This window comes from Microcaecilia unicolor, chromosome 6, assembly GCF_901765095.1.
Source record: "Microcaecilia unicolor chromosome 6, aMicUni1.1, whole genome shotgun sequence".
Lineage (NCBI taxonomy): Eukaryota > Metazoa > Chordata > Amphibia > Gymnophiona > Siphonopidae > Microcaecilia > Microcaecilia unicolor.
The window spans coordinates 201,564,227-201,589,817 of NC_044036.1; the positions used below are offsets into that span (position 1 = coordinate 201,564,227).

The window sequence follows — 25,591 nt, forward strand, 5'->3', positions numbered from 1 at the left end:
CAGGCTGAGTACATAAGTACATAAGTACATAAGTAGTGCCATACTGGGAAAGACCAAAGGTCCATCTAGCCCAGCATCCTGTCACCGACAGTGGCCAATCCAGGTCAAGGGCACCTGGCACGCTCCCCAAACGTAAAAACATTCCAGACAAGTTATACCTAAAAATGCGGAATTTTTCCAAGTCCATTTAATAGCGGTCTATGGACTTGTCCTTTAGGAATCTATCTAACCCCTTTTTAAACTCCGTCAAGCTAACCGCCCGTACCACGTTCTCCGGCAACGAATTCCAGAGTCTAATTACACGTTGGGTGAAGAAAATTTTCTCCGATTCGTTTTTAAATTTACCACACTGTAGCTTCAACTCATGCCCTCTAGTCCTAGTATTTTTGGATAGCGTGAACAGTCGCTTCACATCCACCCGATCCATTCCACTCATTATTTTATACACTTCTATCATATCTCCCCTCAGCCGTCTCTTCTCCAAGCTGAAAAGCCCTAGCCTTCTCAGCCTCTCTTCATAGGAAAGTCGTCCCATCCCCACTATCATTTTCGTCGCCCTTCGCTGTACCTTTCCAATTCTACTATATCTTTTTTGAGATACGGAGACCAGTACTGAACACAATACTCCAGGTGCGGTCGCACCATGGAGCGATACAACGGCATTATAACATCCGCACACCTGGACTCCATACCCTTCCTAATAACACCCAACATTCTATTCGCTTTCCTAGCCGCAGCAGCACACTGAGCAGAAGGTTTCAGCGTATCATCGACGACGACACCCAGATCCCTTTCTTGATCCGTAACTCCTAACGCGGAACCTTGCAAGACGTAGCTATAATTCGGGTTCCTCTTACCCACATGCATCACTTTGCACTTGTCAACATTGAACTTCATCTGCCACTTGCACGCCCATTCTCCCAGTCTCGCAAGGTCCTCCTGTAATCGTTCACATTCCTCCTGCGACTTGACGACCCTGAATAATTTTGTGTCATCGGCGAATTTAATTACCTCACTAGTTATTCCCATCTCTAGGTCATTTATAAATACATTAAAAAGCAACGGACCCAGCACAGACCCCTGCGGGACCCCACTAACTACCCTCCTCCACTGAGAATACTGGCCACGCAATCCTACTCTCTGCTTCCTATCTTTCAACCAGTTCTTAATCCATAATAATACCCTACCTCCGATTCCATGACTCTGCAATTTCTTCAGGAGTCTTTCGTGCGGCACTTTGTCAAACGCCTTCTGAAAATCCAGATATACAATATCAACCGGCTCCCCATTGTCCACATGTTTGCTTACCCCCTCAAAAAAATGCATTAGATTGGTGAGGCAAGACTTCCCTTCACTAAATCCGTGCTGACTTTGTCTCATCAGTCCATGTTTTTGTATGTTTTTGTATGAGCATGCTCCTAATGCTGCTCTCCAGCTCCCACACCGGGAGCAGCGTTTAACTGTATCTAAGGGAGCTGCCATGTGCTTCAGCTGAAGTAGCTGAAGTACCAGGGCTAACCCCCCCCCCCCCCCCGCCAGAAACAAGGAACTTACCCCAACGAACTGTTCAGCTACAAAATGAAGCCCTTCCTTCTGTGAGTGCCAAGCTGACAAAAAATATTTTTTTTCCCAAAGACTCACGTGAGGCTGCAAAAAAGTAGGGTTCTCATGGGGAGGGGGGAGGAAGGAAGGGACCTGGCACCACCACAGTGAGCCCTCAACCTCCTAAGGTATGCTCAACTCGGCCCGAGGGAACGGGTGAGAAGCCCAGGATCAAGAGCTGCAGAGTTATGACCCTCCACCTGCTAGAAAGAGAGAATACTGAGGTTTAGGTGGCTACACATGACCACATATAGTGAACCACAGAAGTTCTCTCTATATCCACCTGCTGGCAGAGGGACATAACCCACCAGTCTCTGGATTGATCTGTGGGACGCTATGGAATGCTCAGTATCATTCAACTTTGAAGAGCATAAAGTGCCCAGGAGAACAAAGCAGAAGGAACTGACTTTTTTTTTATGCCCTCCAAACAACTGCAATTTATTCTGTAAGGTATTGGGAAGGATCTGAGTAGCCTTATTAGTATAAGGGTTGGCTCACTCTTTGACCAGAATGCACCACTGTACCAATGAGCATACAGCGCAGAACTAAAAACAACCCAGAGATTTAACCCCATCCCCTCATTTCAAATCAAGTCACTTTGATTTAAGACTTTGTAACATGGTTATTAAAAACTGTACCATGGATACTGGTCATTGAAATACTATCAAGTCAGAAAATGGAACACTTCCCAGCAAGTTCACCTGCAACAAAACAGCATATTTTATCTGGGTTCAGAAGACACAAGGAATTTAAAGGGGAAGGAGAAATTGTGTCTTATCCGATAATTTTCTTTCCTTTAGTCCTACCAGACCAGTCTAGAACCTGTGGGTTATGTCTGATGAGCGGATAGAGACAAAGAAACAAAGTAGTTCCATGTGATTTGCCCCTCAAGAGCATTATGCAGACATATAATATTCAGTATTTTGAAGACAAGCAATGGTACTCATGCTGATACAAAAATCAATCAATGAATAGAGTTATTCCCTTATTAACCTGGTATTGCTATCCTCTATTAACTGAAGTTCTCCATCTGGGTCAGGAGACTTCTTGAGCCATCCTCCAGTCCAAGAATGTATTCATTCATCACATTTACCAAGAAAGCACTAGGACTCCAACACAAATATATCCAACTATGTTAAGAGGCACCTCATCATCAAATAAGATCAGCTAGTTGAAACGTAAAACAGAATAATCTGGAGCTGAGAAATGAGAAAACAGTAGAATAGACCAGAATGGAAACGTAAAACAGAATAATCTGGAGCTGAGAAATGAGAAAACAGTAGAATAGACCAGAATGGAAACGTAAAACAATCTGGAGCTGAGAAATGAGAAAACAGTAGAATAGACCAGAATGGAAACGTAAAACAGAATAATCTGGAGCTGAGAAATGAGAAAACAGTAGAATAGACCAGAATGGAAACGTAAAACAGAATAATCTGGAGCTGAGAAATGAGAAAACAGTAGAATAGACCAGAATGGAAACATGTTGAATAATAATCACTAAGAGACAGCTTCTGGACTGGTGGGGGGGAAAAAAAAGACAAAATTTCTCCTTCCTTAAGAGTCCCATACCAGACCACTACAGAACCTGTGGGATGTGGGAAGGCAGTTTCCAAATAGAGTGGGACTTCATTGAAGCCAGAGGCCAAACAAGATGAAACCCAAAGGAGGGGAAAGGCTGAAGGCATAAGAACTGGAAAGAACTCACTTAAGTAATAAAAAAGACTTTTGAGACATAATGTAAAGTAGAATTCAAGTGGGGAAAAGTATAACAGTGGATATCTTGTACTAGGGTAAGGAACACCACAAAGGGAAAAAAACTATACTTATTATACAACATTATCCAATGACATAGGGCCTGCAGAAAAAAAGTGGCTAGAAGAAAATCTCCCTCAGCAGACTCCTCCAAAAAGGCCAGAAACATAGAAAACAGAAAATGATGGCAGATAAACGCCATATGGCCTATCTAGTCTGCCCATCCATATCATCTGCTATCTCTTCCTCCCACTAAGAGATCCCACATGCCTGTCCCATGCTTTCTTAAATTCAGATACTGTGCTTGTCTCCATCACATCCACCACTCTTTCCATAATGAGAAATGTAAAAATGAAAACCTCAGGAGATAAAGATGAGTACAAATAAAGTCCTTCAACTACTGGACCAGAATAGAAAGAACCCCAAATTAACAGACTGGAAACCGATATAATTATCATATGAGGAAGCTAAAGCTGATAGTTCAGATCAGAATGCTAAACTGGTAAAGTCAGGATTTCCAAGGATAGACCATACTTGTAGCTCAGCAATTACAGAGAATTGCAACATGATACAATACAGTAACATTCTGTGAAATACCTCTCAGGTTCTTTACAGATTACAAAACAATAACTAGGTAAATAACTAGAATGTCAGAAATCAAAGTATAAATTCACAGTCACAATAAACAGCAAAATTAACATTTTCCAAAGAGATGAATCTCTGCGTTAGCTGGAAGGCAAACTGTTAAGTTGCAGACAATGGAAGCCACTGGAATGGTTCACATCAGGGCTGTGAGGCTGTTACAGTAAACCTTAAATTTTGATTCCTGTTTTTCTACCATCTGACCCCCCTACTCCTATAATAAATCTAAGAGAAATTTAATTACAAATACATATTTATGTACAAAATTAGGCCTAATAGACCACACAATATATTTAAGTTTGAACAAAGAACCTGAATGACTGCAGTCAAATAAAAATATGAAAAAACACCATTATAAATTGTTATTGTGAAGCTGGAGTCAGCGTAAGTACATTTTTATGGACTAACTCCAACCAAAATGTGAACCGAGAACCTTTCTGGCAGTAGACAGCTTGGTAACTTACATAGGAAAGAATCAGAGGTAAAGGAAATTATACTTCTTAATTGGCTTCTGCAAGCTGGCCTAATCACAGGCCAAGGCCAAAACTTAATAGATACACCAAAGGTCTACAAGTGCTCAGAAGCAATTAAATCCTTCTTATTTCAAGTTACTGTAAGCCGCTGGTAAAACAGGCATGGAATAGACTGTAGAGACAACCTTTCACAAATAAGAAGGATAAAGTAGGTGGGGTGGGGAGATCAGGGACAGGTCCCCACAAATCCAAGACCCGCAGTGTGCTATAAATGCATAGAGTTGGTGAATTTTTATAGGAAGGAGATTAAGACTGCAGATCCAAGAGGAGGATCACTAGCAAACAGTTGCATCCTGTGATATGCCTGTATGATGTTGTAGAGTACCCCCTGAAGGAGGCAGAAGCTGCAACACAGAACTGAGGTAAAGGAAACTTCAAAGACTGCAGTGTTTTTCAAGTACACTGAAAGAGATATGCTGCCTCCATAAGGTGGCAAAAGAGACTAAAGAGACACCATGACCAAAACAGGTGTCTACAGTTTTTTGGGTTTGGGAAGGGTGGGGTTTGAAGGATGCTAGAACTATGAAAGAGTATGCCCTGCAAAATGAAACCTTCCAGGATGGTGCAGAATATCGTCAAGGGTGCTGCATTAGCTGTACCCTTAAGGTGAAATAATAGTTATGACCTCTTTCAAAAGAGCGTAAGTCATTTGGGGGAAAGGAAACTGCTTGCTGACAGTCAAGAATGTCCTTACAGGACATTGATTCCAGAAGTTGTAGAATGAGTGCTGCATTGTATCCAAGCCTAAGACTTACAAAAGTAAGGGACATGCATTGATTTAATCGCCCTTCTGTGGTACAACCACAGCTGTTTACACAAAATATAAAAAAAAGATACTTCCTCCGACTAAAGTGGGCTTACTATATAAGTTTTGTACCTGGGGCAATGGATGGCCAAGCAACTTGCACAGGGTCAGAAGAAGCCACTTCCCCAGTTTCTCAGGCCACAATGCTAATCATTAGGCTATTCCTGCAAAGGTAATAGTCTCAGAATGCAATACAGCAGAGAAACCCAAGATAACAAATGGATGATGATTTTAGAGCACATCATAGCAGAAACTCCAGAGTACAGCCGAAGGTTACATTTCTAAGCCAAAGTACTGAAAGCTGCAACACAGCCAATTCCTTCAGGCTGTAATGCAGATGAATCCTCAAGGTGAGAATGCAGCTGAATAGCTGACTTCAAAAGGGAAATAACGTATATGGTCATTTAGACTGCCAATGCAGTTGACTGCTTTCAATCATGTATACAGCCATCTCTGCCAGAGTGCCACCTCTGCCTGTATGCCAAGACATTCCTTTTTTTTGTAGTCCCGCCAATAGGAAACTATTACTATCTTGTAAAGGGTATAGAAATTCACATTAAAAAAATAAGACTTCAACTGAATACCAAGATCACTTACTAAACAGCAAATTGTAGAATTTTCCAGATGACAAATTCTCTAAAAAGCCCTGTTCGCCTTGCTGCGTATGCCTTGTAGCGCTATAGAAGTGTTAAGTAGTAGTAATTTGCAATTGACACAGAAAAAAGGTATGTTGTTTATTAGTAGCTGTGCAAGATGGAAGCCAGAGAATACCTCAGGGATGCAGGGAAAACATAAAAACAAGATACTTACTGAAAGTACTTCGGCCTACATGCTCAAGTAAAGTGAGATCTTTGTTACATACTAAAACCAGAGACCACAGCATAAGTGCAGATCTGTACTGGATGAAATCCTCCTAAAGAACAAAGCTATGGCATCAGTTTAAACTCCCCTGGGAACAGCCTCAGTGCAAAAGAACTGGAAGGAAACAACAACTGTCTTCATGGATACGCTTAAAGAAAAGAGAGATGTGTAGTTTAATGCCTGAGAATCCACGTACCAACTGAAGCAAAAATCAAATGAGCAACTATATTGCAGGCAAAAAATAAAAATCTCGGCCTGGAGTTTAGCAGACCGAAGTAGACTGTGTAGCTTTAATGGGCACCCACAATGAGATTTCCCACTCTCCTTCTGGTCATTGCTACTTAAATGTGTTGTGACAAATGAGAAGTCTAACAGATAAAGAAGGCAAACAAGCCATAGTGGCGGCATGTATAACATAAGAGCTATGCTGGTTAGAGCTCTCAGCTCCAAACTCAAGCTGACAGGCCACTACCGGAATCTTGAAAATGACATGCAGAGCATAACCTACCTCACTCTGAAGTCACAGAGTACAGTGAGCAGTGTAAAACCCAGCTGTCTTGCTTCAATGGAAATATATATAAAACTAAGCACTGAAACTGATGTAGAGAAGACTGTGAAGAAATGAAAGCTCCTCTGAAGTCTGCCAAAGAAAGCACCAACTGTCTCAAAAAGAAACCATAAAAGAAATAAGGCAGTGTAAAACCCAAGTTCCACTGGGTACTGCCAGAATAGAGCAGTTTGCCACCAAAATAAAAAAATGCACTGTTTGCAAATACAAAACCTGAGGCATTAGAAAGAACCTCCCTTTTGCGTTTCATAAATTATCAAAGAAGCCAAGGAAGGGGAAGGTCTCAACACAACCGAGTGTCACCTCAGCTCCAAGCAATTTCTATTTATATTCTTCAGAATTCCTTAAAGCATAAATCTCCACAGGAGATACACAACTGGGTGTCAGTAGAGCAGATGGGATAACTGGAGCAAGAGCTGCCTCAGAACAGCCAAGGAGCTGCACAATCCATCATCTGCTCGAGACAGAGAAATACCGAGCATTCTATGGCTGCACAATACCTTTGAGAGGCAAATCTCATGGAACTATTTTGTTTCTCTGTCTCCATCTGGTGGTCCACAGACACAACCCTCTGGACTGGTCTGGTACAGACACTAAGGAAGTTAAGGTTTTTATCATATTTTTTTAATCATTCCCTATTTACTCTGAAAGCAAGATAAACTATTTTGATGCCATTAATCGTCTGCTGCTATAAGATCCACTGAACACCCATAAACCATGATTTACTTATGCAGGTAGGTAAAAAGCAACAGCATACCATGTGAAATACTTTCAGAGGCTGTGAGGCCAAAATTCAAAGCAATTTAAGCAGACCTCTCCTGCTCGCTTAAATAGCTTCCCGGTGCCTAACTGGGGATATTCAACAGCACTTAACCAGACAGTACCGTTGAATACCGCACCCCCTCACCCCCCCCCCCCCCGAGACTACCCAAACAAAAAAAAAATGGGAAGGTTAGGGGCAGCGCTGGGGGCAGAACTGGGGAAGGGCCCCAGTTTATGTAGGTGCCGCCAATATTCAGTGCCGACACCCACTTAGATACCCAGCTTCATTTAGGACAGCTCAAGAGTTGTCCTAAACAAGGCCGCTTACCTATGTGGGTGCCGGCTCTGAATATCGGGCCGGCACCCGCGTAACTTTTATTTTGTTTGTTTAAAAAAAAAAAAAAGCCTTCAAGCTCCCTCCTGCTCCAATGCCCCCTTTTAACCTCCTTCCCTCCCCTCCGTGCATAAGACACCTCCGCGCATTAAAGACGCCCCCCTGCAAGACCCACTATCCCCCCCCCTCCAACGGTGAAGGTAAGTTCCCAGGCATACCTACATCTCTGATGGTACGGCGGGGTCGTTAGACAGCAGAAGCACAGCTCCGTCACTCCTGCCCCTTGCGGCGCCTCAGTAAAATGGCTGTCGCAACCTCTCACAGTAGTTTGCGGTACTTTGTGTAGTACACACAAGCTGCTGCGAGAGGACACAGCAGCCATTCTACAAAGGCAACATTAAGGGGCAGGAGTGAGGGAGCTGAACTCCTGTCCCACACAACCCCACTGGACCACCAGGGATGTAGGCAAACCCGGGTTACCTTCACCATGGGGGGGGGGGGGGAGAGGGAAGGAGGGAAAAAGGGTACACTGGAGCGGGGGGGGGGGAGCTCAAGGGATTTTTTTTTTAAAGTTATGCAGGCCGGAGCAGCCCGATATATTCGGCTGGGGCCACATCTCTTATGCGGCACGGGCTGAATATTAGCCAGACCTGCATAACCTCTGGCAACCTGCCGGTCCCAAATTATCCCCCAAAATTCAACGCCAGTGCTTGGACATGGCCCGACACTGAATATTGGGATAATTTAGCCAGCTGAATATTGTAAGGGGGGGGGGGGGGTCCAGGCAGTGCAATATATTTTTCGGTGTAAGCTTTGGATAAAATTTCTTAAGGCTAATCAGCATGTTTAGAGTCAGAAGCTGTGTCAAGGTCCCACATATGCTGAGAAATGTGCACAGTTTTTTTTTCTTTTTATTTGCATATTTCTTAGAACGTTAAAAGAAAACTTATCAGTGCACTCTTAGCACAAAGGTCCCTAAAAATCCAAAGAGTTGTGTTCCATTCACCCTGCAGATTCTGAAGTACTGGAACCTCACAATATGTCAATCAACAAACTGTCAGAATATATATACGGGAGGGGGGGGGTGTCAGGGAGGTTTTACAAACATGTAGTGTCAGGGTGAAGCCAAAAGCAACAAAAACCAAGCAAAGCACGTAATTCCAATGACGTTTACCTGATATGCTCACCAACTGCACATAAACAGCCAGTTTATATCCCAAAGTAAAACAAGATTACAAACTAATCATTAAATCTTAGAAAGAACTTTTAGTCTATGAATCTCCAATGCTTACTTAAGTTTTTCAAAGTTTTCTGGCTCCAAACTCCAAATTTCTTCAACTTGAGCTCCCCTACAACCTGCAAATAGAAAATGATGTTTTTACCATTACACCAACTTAAAATCTCTTCCAAAAAAAAGAATTCACACAGAACTATAAAAATGAAATGCAAATGAAGTATTATTAGTGTGGTTACCTTGTTCGTTAAGCTACCACCTCCTATGATCTATTCAAATTATTGCAACCCTTCAAAATGGTTTTACACGTAATTTGGATTTTATAGCACTTTACAACTCTTTAATTGGAGTAATCATCTGCTCTTGGTGAAACTCTGAATGATTTTGGGATGGCCACTGAACAGTTCCGATAAATATCAACAGCGGATTCCTGACCCACAGCTACCTCAGCATGAATTACGAACTTTATCGTCCACTTCACTGAACTTTCTTTCATACCCTTTAGATCAGCAATTCTGAGACCTATCCCGGGGAAGCACCATACAGTCAGGTTTTCTGGATGCCCATATTTATTTCATGAATATTCATGCAAACCTTATAGGGTGATGCCTCCTCAGGAGAAGTCCGAGAACTACACTTCCAAACGGAGACAAAATCACAACTGCTTTTCTAGAAGTACTATAACCCAACTGAGGGGGACATATTTAAAGACTTAGGCACTAATCCAAATGTTAACTCAATTAAAATAGTTTATAGGCTTTTTTTGTAATAATTTCTTCCCCCCCAAGCTCCTCAGCCTGTCTTGGCCCTAATGGTGGCTCCTCTAGTTGCCTAAAATTCAGTGCTTGTAATTAGTATCTGGGATTCTATCAGCCCTGCTGATGCTCTACACTTTTACACATTCCTCCCTCAACTGCCGTTTTCATGTCTTTCCCTCCTCTCCACTGACCCGCATCCCTGCAATGGTATGTAGAGTGTTGCTATGTGGAACTGATCAGCAGTAAGTTTATAACACAAGCTAATGCAGTCCCAGCATAGTCCCTCTTCCCAGGGGACTCAGGAAGGGGAAAAAGTGAAGAATGAACATGCACTCCCCCACCCTACTGCTGTCTCAATTCCTTAGAATAACATCCTGCACATTTCTGCCACAGCACAAGCGGAGAAAGAGGTTGCAAAAAAAAAAAAAAAAAAATCTAGTTACTAGCAATACCTTTTCATTGAAAAAACCAAATGGCACACACATTAACTTGAGACCTCTGCAGAACATGTTGAGAACAGTGTTACCCAGGTATACAACTAAATTATAGCTTGCATTACTATGAAAAAATAAGAGGAACCAGGACAAATGATATATAGATATACTATATTACTTTAATTTGTTTTTGCAGAGCACAAGGAATGTGGGGGAGGGGGAGGAGACAAGACAGTTTAAGTGACACTTGTTTACAGATCATAGAACTGCCCTGGTCACCATGATGGCAAAACAGTATGCCATCTCTTTATAGTACATTTGGAAGAGACCAGATCTTTCAGATATCCTCAGTACATCAATAATATTTGGATGATTTGAACAGAGAGCGAAGAAAATCTTAATGTCACACCATCTTTCAAAGAGACATTATACATTAGTATTTAACTTTCAAAAAGGAAACTATTATAAAATGAGAACGGTGAAGGAAAAAAAAAAACGTAGAAGAGCAGCTGCGAGGGTCAAAAATTTACATCAGGCGTGGATGCTCTTCAAAAATACCATCCTGGAAGACCAGACCAAATATAATTCCGTGTATTAAAAAAGGAGGGAGGAAGACCAAACGACAGCCGGCATAGTTAAAAAGTGAGGTGAAGGAAGCTATCGGTGCTAAAAGAAAATCCTTCAGAAAATGGAAGGAGGAACAGACTGAAAATAATAAGAAACAGCATAAGGAACGTCAAGTCAAATGCAAAGCGCTGATAAGGAAGGCAAAGAGGGACGTTGAAAAAAATATTGCGTTGGAGGCAAAAACACATAGTAAGAATTTTTTTAGGTATATTAAAAGCAAGCCGGCAAAAGAATCAGTTGGACCGCTAGATGACTGAGGGGTAAAAGGGGCGATCGGGGAAGAAAAAGCCGTATCGGAAAAATTAAAATTAATTCTTTGATTCGGTCTTCATCGAGGAAAGATTTGGGAGCGATACCGGTGCCAGAAATGGTATTCGAAGCTGACGAGTCGGAGAAACTGAATGAAATCTCTATAAACCTAGAGGATGTAATGGGGCAATTTGACAAATTGAAGAGCAGCAAACCTCCTGGACCGAATGATATTTATCCCAGAGTACTGACAGAATTGAAAAATGAACTGGCGGAACTATTGTTAGTAATATGTAAATTATCTTTAAAATTGAACGTGGTACCGGAAGATTGGAGGGTAGCCCATGTAACGCTGATATTTTAAAAAGGTTACAGAGGGGATCCGGGAAATTATAGACCGGTGAGCCTGACGTTGGTGCCGGGCAAAATGGTAGAGACTATTATAAAGAACAAAATTACAGAGCATATTCAAAAGCATGGATTAATGAGACAAACCCAACATGGATTTAGTGAAGGGAAATCTTGCCTCACCAATCTATTATAATTCTTTGAAGGGTTGAACAAACATGTTGATAAAGGCAAGCTGGTTGATATCGTGTATCTGGATTTTCAGAAGGCGTTTGACAAAGTACCTCATGAAAGACTCCAGAGGAAATTGGAGAGTCATGTGATAGGAGGTAGTGTCCTATTGTGGATTAAAAACTGGTTAAAGGATAGAAAACAGAGAGTAGGGTTAAATGGTCAGTATTCTCAATAAAGAGTAGAAGTGGGGTTTCTCAGGGGACTGTGCTGGGACCGCTGCTTTTTAACATATTTATAAATGATTTAGAAATGGGAGTAATTAGTGAGGTAATTAAATTTGCTGACGACACAAACTGGAGGCATGGCCTAGTGGTTAGTGTGGTGGACTTTGGTCCTGGGGAACTGGATTCGATTCCCACTTCAGGCACAGGCAGCTCCTTGTGACTCTGGGCAAGTCACTTAACCCTCCATTGCCCCAGGTACAAATAAGGACCTGTATAAAATATGTAAGCCACACTGAACCTGCTATGAGTGGGAAAGCGCGGGGTACAAATGTAACAAAAATAAAAAGTTGTTAAATTGCAAGAGGACCTTATGAGACTGGGCATCTAAATGGCAGATGACGTTTAATGTGAGCTAGTACAAAGTGATGCATGTGGGAAAGAGGAACCCAAACTATAGCTACGTAATGCAAGGTTCCACATTAGGAGTCACCGACCAAGAAAGGGATCTCATCGTTACTGATAATACGTTGAAATCCTCTGCTCAGTGTGTTGCGGCAGCTAAGAAAGCAAATAGAATGTTAGGTATTATTAGGAAAGGAATAGAAAACAAAAAAGTGAGGACATTATAATGCCTTTGAATCGGTTCATGGTGCGACCGCACCTTGAATATTGTGTTCAATTAAGGTCACCGCATCTCCCATTGTAATGTTATGCACATGACAATTGTATAAGTATGTCTTGTATTGCTGTTAATAAAGATAAATTTAAAAAAAAAAAGGTACAGAGAAGGGCAACGAAAATGATAAAGGGGATGGGACGACTTCCCTATGAGGAAAGGCTGAAGCTGCTAGGGCTCTTCAGCTTGGAGAAGAGATGGTGAGGGGAGATATGATAGAGGTCTATAAATGAGTGGAGTGGAACGGGTAGACGTGAACAGTTTGTTTACTCTTTCCAAAAATACTAGGATTAGGGGGCATGCGAAGAAGCTACAAAGTAGTACGAATCAGAGAAACTTTTTCTTCACTCAACGTGTAATTAAACTCTGGAATTCGTTGCCAGTTTGTTTACTCTTTCCAAAAATACTAGGATTAGGGGGCATGCGAAGAAGCTACAAAGTAGTACGAATCAGAGAAACTTTTTCTTCACTCAACGTGTAATTAAACTCTGGAATTCGTTGCCAGAGAATGTGGTAAAGGAGGTTAGCTTAGCGGGGTTTAAAAAGGGTCTGGACGGCTTCCTAAAGGAAAAGTCCATAGACCATTATTAAATTAACTTGGGAAAATCCACTGCTTATTTCTGGGATAAGCATCATAAAATGTATTGAGCTTTTCTAGGATCTTGCCATGTATTTGTGACCTGGATTGGCCACTGTTGGAAACAGGATACTGGGCATGATGGACCTTTGGTCTGTCCCAGTGTGGCAATACTTACGTACAATATTGAAAAAAAGTTAATTTAGACACCCTCTATCATCAACCGACGTTTACAAACACCAATATACAGAAAACAAAGCATTATTGCAGGAACCACATATCAATCAAAACCGGATACATAAATAGCTAAGGACAGGTCAAGTAAACCTAAGGACTGGTGCAGCCAAGGATTGTGGATTACAGACAAGATGATTCTCAGCACATACAGGAGGAAAAAAAAACCCACCCAGTAAACTGATACATGTAGATTCTCTATGAAAGAGCTGGAAAGGGTTACTCTAACATCTGACTGCTACATTCAGATGGCTGAAAATTTCAATATGGAAAGGCACAATAAAGAGGGATGTTTCATCCACTGGAAACTTTGCACACAATATATTATTAAAGGTAAAAGGTAGTCAGTCCCATTTATTAAAGTACCAAATCATTAATGACTTATGGGCGCTGCTGTAGTTCTCTCCCCCTTTAACTCCCAGCAAGATCCCCAATTCTGCCCCCTGTCTTCTCCCACATGCAATACCTCCACACTTTACTTTTCCTCCCCCCAGGCATACCCCCAACCTCACCTTATCTCTTTCTCCTCCTCTTCCCCCCCTCCCCATGTCACAACCTCAGCTTTCTCTTTCCCCTTTTCCAAAATCCACATGGCACACCCTGAGCTTTCTCTGCCCTGCTGCACCCAAATCCCCAGAATAGTCTCACCTTGCTGTATTTGGGCAACATCAGTCTTAACTCATTCTGCTCTCAAATGCTAATCACAAATAGTGGTGTGCAGCCTCCAAATCTTTTTTTTTTTTTATCTCATTGCCCATATTATTTATGGAAATTTTCATTTTGTTCATATCTCTTTCAATTTTTTTTCATTATAGCAGAAACTAACAATTTACCCTCTTTTGGGAAAAAGATGTCCTAGTAATGACACACTAGGGAGCACAAAGTTTTGTGGGGTTTTAATGTCATTTTGGGCATAAAACATAGGCATTGTAATTAGCACTTCCCATGTAGTGTTCTCCTCAGAAATGTTTTCCAGCTAGTTGGGCATGAAGGAGCAGCTAGGTGGGGGCAGGGGAGTAATGAACAGTATTATACATTTTTCTGTTAAGTTAGCCAGGGCATCAGTAAAATCAGCTGGGTGGAATGCCCATTCAAAAGGTCCTGGAGAAAATACATCCATGTAATTTCAAATGAATACACATCCCTAGTCAGAACTATACCAAAGACCCTATCGAACTTATTTTCAAAAGAGAAAGACGCCCATATTTCGACTCAAATCGGGAGATGGGCGTCTTTCTCCCGTGGGCGAACAAATCGGTATAATCGAAAGCCGATTTTGGTCGTCTTCAACTGCACTCCGTCACAGGAATGAACAAAGTGGACGGGGGCGTGTCAGAGGTGTGGTGAAGGCGGGACTGGGGTGTGGTTATCGGCTGAGGAGAGATGGGCGTCATTAGGTGATAATCGGAACAAGGGCTTTTTGGACGAGAATTTGGTCCGCTTTATTTGGACCCTTTTTTTCTAGGTCCAAGTCCCAAAAAAAGTGCCACAACTGACCAGATGACCACCGGAGGGAATTGGGGATCACCTCCCCTGACTCCCCCAGTGGTCACTAACCCCCTCCCACAAAAACAAAAACCCACTTTACAAACTTTTTTTCCCAGCCTGTATGCCAGCCTCAAATGCCGTACCCACCTCCATGACAGCAGAATGTGTTCTATCCTCTGACAGCCTTTCCCTGGTTCTGATGTGGCTCTCGGGTGAGTGTGACAACTTTTCCGTTAAGGGCACTGCAGAGTCACATCAGCAATACACTGTGGTGGGTGTAGGGTATTGGGCTCCGTGATTCCACTAGCTTGTGTTAAATGCTCACGATGTTGGTAGTTGGTAGGCTCTACTCCCATGGTGCTTTTCCTTCTGCTTACTGGGTCAAAGTGTGCCCTGTTTTGTTTCCGGTAGTCCATGAGGTAGTGGCCATTTTTGTAAGCCAGTTTTAGCTCCCTTTCATGTGTTACCCATGTTACTGAAAGTGGGCATTGTACAGCATTCTGCCAGTTCTGACCTACTGCTAATCTCAGTACTAGGAAGACTCTTTGCCAGTGGGGCACAACTTCTGATCTGCAGTTAAATGTGAGTAAACGTGCTTATTCAAATAAAGGACTTTTTCAAAGAGATTAGTCTTCAGGTGTCAACTGGTGTGCCAAGGTTCTACAGCAGCAACAAGTCCTAGAGGCCTGCGTTTATGCAGGTCCCTGGAGCACTTTTAGTGGGTACTGCCGTGCACTTCAGGCAGGCGGACCCAGGCCCATCCCCCCTACCTGTAACACTTGTGCTGGTAAATGGGAGGCCTCCAAAACCCACTGTACCCACATGTAGGTGCCCCCTTCACCCCTAAGAGCTATGGTAGTGTTGTACATTTGTGGGTAGTGGGTTTTGGGGGAGGGGGTTGGAGGCTCACCACCCGTGGTAAGGGAGCTATGCATGTGGGAGCTGTTTCTTAAGTCCACCGCACTGACCTCTAGGATGCCCAGTTGGTGTCCTGGCATGTCAGGGGGGCCAGTGTACTATGAATCCTGGCCCCGCCCACGACCAAATGGCTCAGATTAGGATGTTTTTGAGCTGGCCGGTTTTAGTTTCCATTATCACTAATAAAAAAAAACGCCCAGCTCAGAAACAGAACAAATCCATGGCATTTGGTCCATACAAACCGTATTTTCGGGGGGGGGGGGGGGGGGGGGGGGAAGACATCCATTTTTTTTTTAAATACGGTCTGTCCCTCCTCTTCACGTACCCGTTTTCAGACATAGACGCCCATGGAGATAGGCGTTCGCATTCGATTATGCTCCTCCACATGCTCTAAACATTTTCCCCCCACCACACACAGTAGGGGCCTGTGCACCAACTCCCTAATTCTATAACCTTGAGTGCTAAGCATGCAGGTTATAGGATAATAGCAGTTACACTTGCAACTTGCTACTTTAGACGCTAATTTGCATCAATAACTGGAGTTAATTGTGGTAATTGGTCTTAATTTGCAGGTACACATATACCTGCTCTAAGTTCATATTCTATAACCTTAGCAAGTAATTCCTCCAGCACGCAACTACTAAGTAGTGCAGATGTGGGAGGGACATGGGTGGGTCAGGGATGTGCCCAGCACTTATGTGCTAAGGTTATAGAATACTGTCAATTACACATGAACATTTACACCAGCCTCTGACATAGTGTTAAGAGCTCACAACTAAAGTTAGAGGCTAAAATGCGTAACTTGTGCATGTAATTGTCACAGAGTACTAGTGTAATTGCCAGTACAGAATTTGCGCTTCTTGGCCAGGATTTCAGGATCTCACTTTAGACGACTTTTAGAGGATCACCCTCTGAATATTTTCTCCTTGCTAGGCCTATAATATACTTACCAATCTACCTTCCTTAACACATGGCAATGGACACAGACTAATTTACTGAATGGCATTTGCATGTCTAATGTTAATATTCGTTAGTGGTGGATGTGTGTTTAATCATCCCATCCTCCCATCTGTTACGTGAGGGAGGGAGTTATGCTATTGTTAAGAGGTTTACTAGATTCAGGAGGGGAATTGAGGTATCTAGAAACATTAAAGTTTCTCACTATTTTCTGATCCATATCTCCTCTCCGTACGTCCCATTTATTTAACTCATGTTTCAGAAGTTACCTACATTTACGATACAAACTCTAGCCTTAACATTCAACTGAACTAATTAAAATGCTAGTTTACTAACTACACACAGACTACTGCAACCCCAGGAATAAGGGAATATAGATTTTATAATGCACCCAAAACTTGTACAGCTGAAAGCCAACTTTCTCAGTAACTTCAAAAACTGAAGTTTACACACTTCCTGAATATCTTCAACTGGGGTCTATTATCTTTATTACTATTATTTATTGCATTTGTATCCCACATTATCCCACCTATTTGCAGGCTCAATGTGGCTTACATAGTTTTGTTATGACATTGTCATTACAGAATATCAGATACAGTTAGTAGTGTGTAGAGATTAAGTAGGGAAGAAAGAGGAAATGATTAAGCGGGTGATAGTAGAAGTGGATTTTCCTAACTGGTTGAGTTGGGAAAGTGAATTAGTGAAGCTGTTGGCTTACAATCACATCACAACTGTGAAGTTCAAAGTTTTAATAAAATGTACAGCAAGTTGATATTAAGTTATCCTGTACAGCTGTAGTTTGGTTATTTGTATTCAATTTGATCCAGCTCCAAATACATTATTTGTATTTGGCTGAATACTGATGGCTCTACTATGCTAACTCCCACTCAAATAAAACATGGATCTCTGATTTGACTTGCTTCCTTCATTGTTTATGTTAAAGATCAATGCCCATTATTCATATTTGGTCAAATAGTAAAATATGCGATTTGGTACAGCTTCAAGTCCTCACAAACTGTGAAATTGAGCAAATACTCAAATTCCTAAACGAAAATACCATTAATAAATATTTACACCAACACACGTATATAGTTTGACACATTGTTTATGAGTAGCAGAGATCCAGACCAAACTACTTTTTCCACCCATCAGCAGAAGAGGAACCCGAAGGGACCCGAGTGGTAATATTCCCATATTAGGGTGCTGTGCAGGAAAACAAAGACAACACCATCCACGACCTGTGCGATGCACCCATCAATAAATCACGGCAAAAGAAAAGGTTTTGTCCCAGTGGGAAATCAGGCCTGAGTCCGGGCCCTGCAGCGTCCTTTCTCGCTTAGCCCTAGTAAAGGACAAATGATGCCAGGAATAAACCCAGCACCCAGCGTGGCTATTCCCGGGCAAAGTGGAAAGCGCAGCCGCTATTGCTCACCGAACCCCTTGATAAGCTCGGTGAAGACGCCCGGGTCGCTCTCCATCAGACACCATTCACCAGCGCTCCCGGCCATTCTTGACGCGGGCTGAAGAGCACTTCCCTACTATATCACCAACGCTAACGCTGCCTCAGCAACCGCACTCTTTCCCAGCAACCTTTGCGCCGTCATAGAGTTCAGTCAGCCTTCACCAGCGCGACACAGTAGAGCCGCGCTTTCCTCAATACCAGGAAACTCTATAGCTCGCTCGCGAGCGGTGCTTTCGATATTCGTAGGAGGACTCTTCCAAGCAGTTTTCATCCAACCTCCTTGGCCTCGTGCGTCAAGAAATGTGACGCAACCTGCGCGAACGAACCAATCATCGCAGCCGCCTGGGAACCTAGAAACGAAAGCCCAATCGGAGAGTTTGTCTCAGGCGCACCGCTCAGCAGACGCCGGGAGAAAGGGAACTCGGGTAGCCGGTGCAGGTTCCCTAGTGACGTCACGCGACAGGTAAGGGCGGTACGGGAGCGGAGCAGAGGGGGCTCCTAGCTAGTGACGCGGTGCACCTACGCCGCCTCTCAGCTCGGGAGCCTGAGTTTCACGGGAACGGCCTCCCAGTCCTTCGCTTCTATTCCTGCGAGGAAAGAAATGGCAGACGTGACGTAATACCACATGGGCTGGGAGCGCTATAGGGAGGGTGGCGCTTGCCGCGGCTGCTGTTCTGTAATACTGCTACTGATTGGCCTGGGATAGCAAAATAAAACAAGCTCATAGTGAAAAACTAAGAGTGCCCCCCGCCCCAGCCCTTGCTGTGAATGGGACAGGAGGGCGAAAGTTCAGTAGGCTATTCATACGGAGAAATGTTAAAAAGCAGGGCTTGGCTTCCACTAGTTCACTGAAAACATTTTCTCGTTTTCTGTGATGGTTAGTGTATTGAATCAGGGAAACGGGGTTTAATTCCCACTACAGTTTAGAGGCCAACCGAAACTGCTTTTTTTTCAGTTTCTGCCAAAACTGAAACTGTGTAAATACTTTTAGCCGAAGCAAAGCGTATCGCCCAAAACCAATACCGAAAGCTGAAGGTTGGCTGTGTGAATGTGAACCAACGAGGCCCATTGGGAATTGTCAGAGCTTGTAGTTAGCAGCCCTCCCTTAAACCTATAGGTGATTATTACTCTCCAGTCACAGGGGACTCACCTGGACCATTCCCACCCATCAATTACCATCTGGACAATTCCCACCCGTAACTAAAAACAAACAAAAAAAAAACAGTAGAGCAATTAATCTCCTTCCCTTTCCCCTTCCAGATCACTTGGGGGGGGGGGGGGGGGCAATGTCCACTCACCCCCCCCCCCCCAAACATTACCTTTTACATATCTCTTTCCCCTTCTAGACATTCAGGCCATGTGGGGGGGAGGTAATGCCCCCAACATCCCCCAAACTAAACCCACTATGCACAGGAAAAAAAGATTTTAAACGCTCCCGGGTTTCCATTGTTGCAGGAATTGAGATAGGAATTTGTGATACTTCAGGAGTCAGACAGCACACACCAGTATGAGAGAGAAATCTTCTTTATTTGCCAGCAAACACAGTAGGACATCAGTTCTAGCTCTCTCCTCTTCTCTTAGCTCTTTTTGTGTCATGTGGCTTCTGTCTCAGCTGCTTCTCTTCTGCTGTCTCTCCTGTTGTCTTCCAGCTTTCTTCCTTTCTTCTGACGTAAACTGCTTCTGCTCTTACTTAAATACAGTTTCTAGCCCCCCCTTACTCTCCAATTGGTTAAGGAATAGATTGGTTACCTGGCCTCAACCAATCATTACTTTAAAAATATCAGTTACATAGGTTCCAGACATCCTAAACTGACCTGTGACCTGGGGCCCCTTACACCAGACATTTGGTCTCCAGAACTCTTGCATGTTCATTATGATTGATTTCTCATCTATAGCTTAAACTGGGTTCCCTTAGAGACCAAGAGGCCCAATCTAACATTGGTTATTCTCATATTCCTAATCAGCTTCATACTACCTGCTAGCTGAACTCTGGCATTCATTAAAGGGGTCAAAAGCCAATCTTACTTAATGGCATTCAGGACCATTTCTACATTTACCTACAATTAATCAAGGAGAAGAGAGCTGACTAGTCCTGACCTCTTTCACCTATCAGCTTCCTTCACAGAACTAGCTAAGACCGTAGTTAATTCAAAACACATGTTGGCCTCTTCACTACAGTCTTTGCTTAGAACGTCAGACAAAGAATAATACAGAATTTAGAAAGGTATCCTACATATTAATTACACAGAAAAACATATTCTAAAATAAGCATCCTTATAAGACATATTCTAAATATCAAAAACTTGTAAATACTAATCTATTGCCTCTCTCTCTAAATAGTATTTTCTTCTAAGCATTTTAAACTAATCCTAAACAAACTGCCTGCAATATGCCGGCTCATAATAGAATACATATGTGTTTGCTTAGCAATCCATCAATCACAAGGGTCTTTCTGACCTTTCTAACCCAGCCCGGCAAACGCTAGACTTCTAGTAATTAATTCCAGCCTGCATTCCTTTATCTTGCTTGCAAGGTAAAAAGCTAGAATTCAAACACCACTTTTAAACCCCAGATTTTAACAGAATTAACCCTTAGTATGATTTCTCAGAATTATTCTTTGCCCATGGCTGCCTCATTCCCCCCTTTGAGACTAAAATCAGCTTATGCAGAGATAAGTCTCACAACTCAAACTCTGGAGATTATAGTGATCCTAACTGGGAATAGACTTATGAACCACCATTACCCTACTTGTTAAGGTCCGACGGCATACTGCCGAAGCACATGAGGCCAGGAAACAAAACAAAAACCCTGCTAAAACTAAGACTATTAGGGAAATGAACAAAGGACGTATCCAGGAGGTCAATGACCACCACCAGGAGGTAAGGTCTAATCCTCCTCGGTAATCCTCCACATTAAGGCTAGCCAACTGTAGGACTTTATCCATGGCATGCCTAACTACATGCGTCCTATTTATGACAATAGTACAGCACTCTGAAGAATTTAACACTGTGCAGAGACCACCCTGGGCTGCAAAGAGGTAGTCAAGACCCATACGATTATACCGAGAAACTATACTTAATTCATTAATTTGATCCTGCAATGCATTGACTACCACGTTCAGCTCATGAACTAAAACATGAAGTAGGGACTGAAGTCTCCGGGTAGCCATACCTAGTTCAGTAATACCCGCTACCGGGCCTCCAATTGGAATCCAGGCCGTGGCAGAAAGGGCTACAAGTCTCTTTTTAGTCAGAGGATAAGTAGAATTGATATACTGGAGGGCTAATTCAATCGCCTCATCCTCTGTGGCAACGGAGGAAGGTAAGGACAAAGCCTCTCGCTTAGAGCGGTGCGGGGATGGTGGCTTGAGAAGAGGAATAACTTTAGGAAAATAATTCAAGGTTACCAATACACAAAAATCATATGTGGAGGGAAGAATCATGTGGAGGACATTATCACAGAGCCAGTAATGACCAAGGAGAGGGTGAGGAAAGTTCCCAATAAATGTTGGCTCAGGCTGGACAGGGTACTTAGGGTGCCCATAATGCGAGCCCCTATCCCAGGGGGAACGAAGACGAAATGGAGACTTTGCACACCATAGGCGCCAATCCCCAATTGTGACAGGCTGCTCATTTGTTAGTAACTCTTCATACCCCGGGGACTTATGAAAGTAGAAAATAAGCTTGGACACTATAGTCTTCTCAGTGGTACGCTTAGGAGCCAGATAATCACCTGGGTCATAATCTGCAGGTACGGTAGCAGGGCACATAGGAGTACCTGGAGAAACTACCCACACAGATTCTCCTTTTTCTGGGAGAACATTAGTATAGTTACAGGGAATGGGAAGAACAGTTGAGATGCTTCTTGTTAAACAAAACACTCCAGAGGCTGGATAGGGAGACGTAAAAACTGGCCTTAGAGAAGAGTCAGAGGGGGAAGTAGCATTATAAAAGGACCACCAAGTATAATCCTGGCTCCAAGGACCTGAACTCGAAAAATAGGGAGGTATAAGAGCTGGGAGTTGCACAGGGACAGGAACAGCTGGGACATCTGTGGTATAAGGAGAAAATCGGGAACACACAATACAAGGGGAAGTAATCTTTGCCTGGCTAATTAGTTCCTGGACTGAGTGTAACCAAAGGTTGGAGCGAGTTGGGGTATTAGGAACAAGGAGGCAAGGAGTAGAAAACAACAAAAGCATCCAAACTACTAACATTTTCTTTCTTCCTAATCTAAAACAAATACAGCAAACTAATTAAGCAATAATATTTCAACAGTCTGTGCTAATCACAGATTACTCTCATATAGTGTTCTCAGTCTTTGAGTTCTTATACCAGTTGGGATAGACCCTCAACTGACAAGGATCAAGCTTTCAAATTCCAAGAAAGCCAGAATCAGGCAAGAAAGAGTCTCAGTGTGAAGCCGAAGTTCAGCCGCTCCTGCAGTATACAGTTGACCCTTCTTTTCAGCTAGTAGATTCTTTGGTTCGGGTCAAGCGCAACTTCAATGGCTCCGCTGGATCTCTTTCTGCTCTCCACTGTCTAGGCTCCGTCTGATCCGTGCTGGGCTCAGTCTGGTCAGCAGACTTAATTCGAGACCAATGGACCCATGGAGTTATCCCTGCGACCTTCACAGCTGTAGGAGTAGAAAGCAAAACAGTAAAAGGTCCTTTCCACCGGGGCCCCAAAGGCTGGAGCCTCCAGTCTTTCACCCAAACTCTATCCCCTGGCAGGAAGGAATGTACCTGAGCCTGGAAGGGGACAGGGTTTATTTCTCTCACATAAGACTGAAGCTCAGAAATTATCTTACCCAGGAGGGCTACCTGCTCCTGCACCTGGGCAGACCCTAAAGTCCCTATGTCTCCCTTAATTCCCTGTAAAATGGCTGGGGGCTTCCCAAACACAATTTCAAAGGGAGAGAGGGCTGTTCCTTTAGTTGGGGTACATCGGAGGCGAAAGAGGGCTAGTGGCAATGCCTGTGGCCATTTCAATTGGGTTTCCTGACAAATCTTTGCTAGGCTATTTTTCAAGGTTCTGTTTGCCCGCTCAACCTGCCCTGAACTCTGGGGACGATAGGCACAATGCAATTTCCAGGTAATGCGCAATGCGCGGGACAGGGCCTGAAGTGTAGCTTCAACAAAGGCGGGACCATTATCTGAACCTATGGCAAGGGGCAGTCCATACCTGGGGATGACATCCCTAAGGAGGGCTCGAGCTACTTCTGTGGCTTTCTCAGTGACTGTAGGATATGCTTCCACCCACCCAGAAAAGGTACAAACCATAACTAAGAGGTATCGGAGCCTACCGCTCCTGGGCATTTCTGTGAAGTCTATAACTAGGGACTCAAAGGGTGTTAGTCCTCTAGACTGAACTCCTGGTGGAATACGGGGTCCCTGACGAGCATTATTCTGGGCACAGAGAGTACATCGGGCAGAGGCGGTGGCAACCAGACTATCCAATCCTTCCAGCACCACTACTCGATTGAGTAGGCGGGCTAGTGCTGTTTTCCCTAAGTGTGATAGGTCATGAGCTTGAGACACTACAGGCCAAGCTAGATGGCGTGGCACCAGAACTCTGGTATCAGGGAGATGTAACCAGCCATCAGGTCTCCTTACTGCACCTTCTTCTTGAGCCCATCTCTCTTCCATTTGGGTATACATAGGTGTCCATTCTTGCAATCGAATTTGGAACAGGGGAGTCACAGTACTTGCTGGGGGTCCTCGAGCAGCTTCCTTGGCCACCCGATCAGCATGGCGGTTCCCTCGGGCCACTGGAGTATCTATTCTTTGGTGTCCCCTACAGTGAATGACAGCTACCTTCTTGGGGGCCCAAACAGCCTCTAGCAGCTGAAGTATTTCAGGTCCATACTTAACAGGTTGGCCTGCAGCATTTATGAGTCCCTTTTCCTTATACAAAGCTCCATGAGCATGTAGGGTTGTGAAGGCATACTTAGAATCAGTATAAATGTTGGTTACCAGTCCTGCTGCTAGCTCCAGAGCTCGTATGAGGGCCACAAGTTCTGCTTTCTGGGCTGAAGTTCCTTGGGGCAGGGCTCTTGCTTCTATCACCTTGTCCTCTGTCACCACAGCATAGCCTGCCAGTCGCTTAGAGTTCTCCACATAACTGCTTCCATCTGTGAAATAAATTACATCTGGGTCCCTCCACGGAACATCTTTAAGATCTGGTCGACTGGAGTACACTTCATCCATAGTTTGGATACAGTCATGATCCGGTGGTCCCTCAGATGCTGGCAAAAGAGTGGCAGGATTAAATGTAGCCACTGTTTCCAGGTGTATCCGTGGATTCTCACACAAACTGGCTTGGTACTTAACCATGCGGTTATTTGTAAACCAGTGGTTGCCCTTATACTCCATGAGGGTGAGAACTGCATGGGGGACTTTAACAACCAGTTCTTGCCCCAAAGTCAACTTATCAGCTTCCTGGACCAGTAAGGCTGTTGCTGCAATGGCCCTCATGCAGGCTGGCCATCCTTTAGCCACTCCATCCAGCTGTTTAGACAGGTATGCAACAGGCCTCTGCCAGGATCCCATCATCTGGGTCAGCACACCCAGAGCAACCCCCTGTCGCTCGTGGACATACAATGAGAAAGGTTTCTCCACATCAGGAAGGCCTAACGCAGGGGCTTGGAGTAGGGCTTTCTTTATGGCAATGAAGGATTGTTGAGCTGTAGGTCCCCATTCAAATGGTTCCTTTTCACCCCCCTTTGTGGCTTGGTAAAGGGGTTTCGCCATCAGTGCAAAATTTGGAATCCAAATTCTGCAGAATCCAGCTGCTCCCAGGAATTCCCTAACTTCCCTTCTGGACTTGGGTTGGGGAATTGCAGCTACCGCTTGCTTCCTACTAGCATCCAGTCTCCGACTTCCCTGGGAAATGCAAAAGCCCAAATACTTCACTTCTGACTGACAGAGTTGGGCCTTTGAGCGTGAGACCTTATAGCCTGCATCCAAGAGTAGCTCCAGCAATTCTCTGGTAGCCTCAAAACACTCTTCCTGGGTCACTGCTGCAATCAGGAGGTCATCTACATACTGGAGTAAAACTCGCCTGGAAGGCTCAGATTTAAAAGTCTTAAGGTCTTGCCCTAGGGCAGTCCCAAAAATGGTGGGGGAGTTCTTGAACCCCTGTGGCAGGCGAGTCCATGTATACTGAAGCTTCCTTCCTGTTACTGGGTTTTCCCATTGAAAGGCAAAAAGCAATTGACTGGCTGGGGCCACCCGAATACAAAAGAAGGCATCTTTTAGATCTAGTGTCGTGAAATGGGTAGCTCCAGAAGGTATCAATCCTAGCAGGACATATGGATTAGGCACTACAGGGTGTAATGAGATAGTGGATTTGTTGACCACTCGTAAGTC

At 43.7% G+C, this 25,591-nt stretch overlaps 2 protein-coding genes across 3 annotated transcripts in view; one reads left to right on the forward strand and one right to left on the reverse strand.

Moving 5' to 3' along the window:
- Positions 1-18,368, reverse strand: part of UCHL5 (ubiquitin C-terminal hydrolase L5) — a 132,478-nt gene extending 114,110 nt beyond the window's left edge. For both annotated transcript variants that reach the window (XM_030205680.1, XM_030205678.1), the window contains exons 1-2: positions 18,193-18,368; positions 9,155-9,218 (exon numbers count right to left, since the gene is read on the reverse strand). In XM_030205680.1, the coding sequence (XP_030061540.1) occupies positions 9,155-9,218; positions 18,193-18,268 (140 nt within the window). In that variant the 5' untranslated portion in view covers positions 18,269-18,368. The remainder of the gene's footprint in view (positions 1-9,154; positions 9,219-18,192) is intronic.
- A 148-nt stretch (positions 18,369-18,516) lies between these two features.
- The window catches only part of RO60 (Ro60, Y RNA binding protein), a 121,980-nt gene continuing 114,905 nt past the window's right edge, over positions 18,517-25,591 (forward strand). Inside the window, exon 1 of the mRNA XM_030205676.1 lies at positions 18,517-18,685. The gene's annotated coding sequence lies outside the window, so the exon portion shown is untranslated. The remainder of the gene's footprint in view (positions 18,686-25,591) is intronic.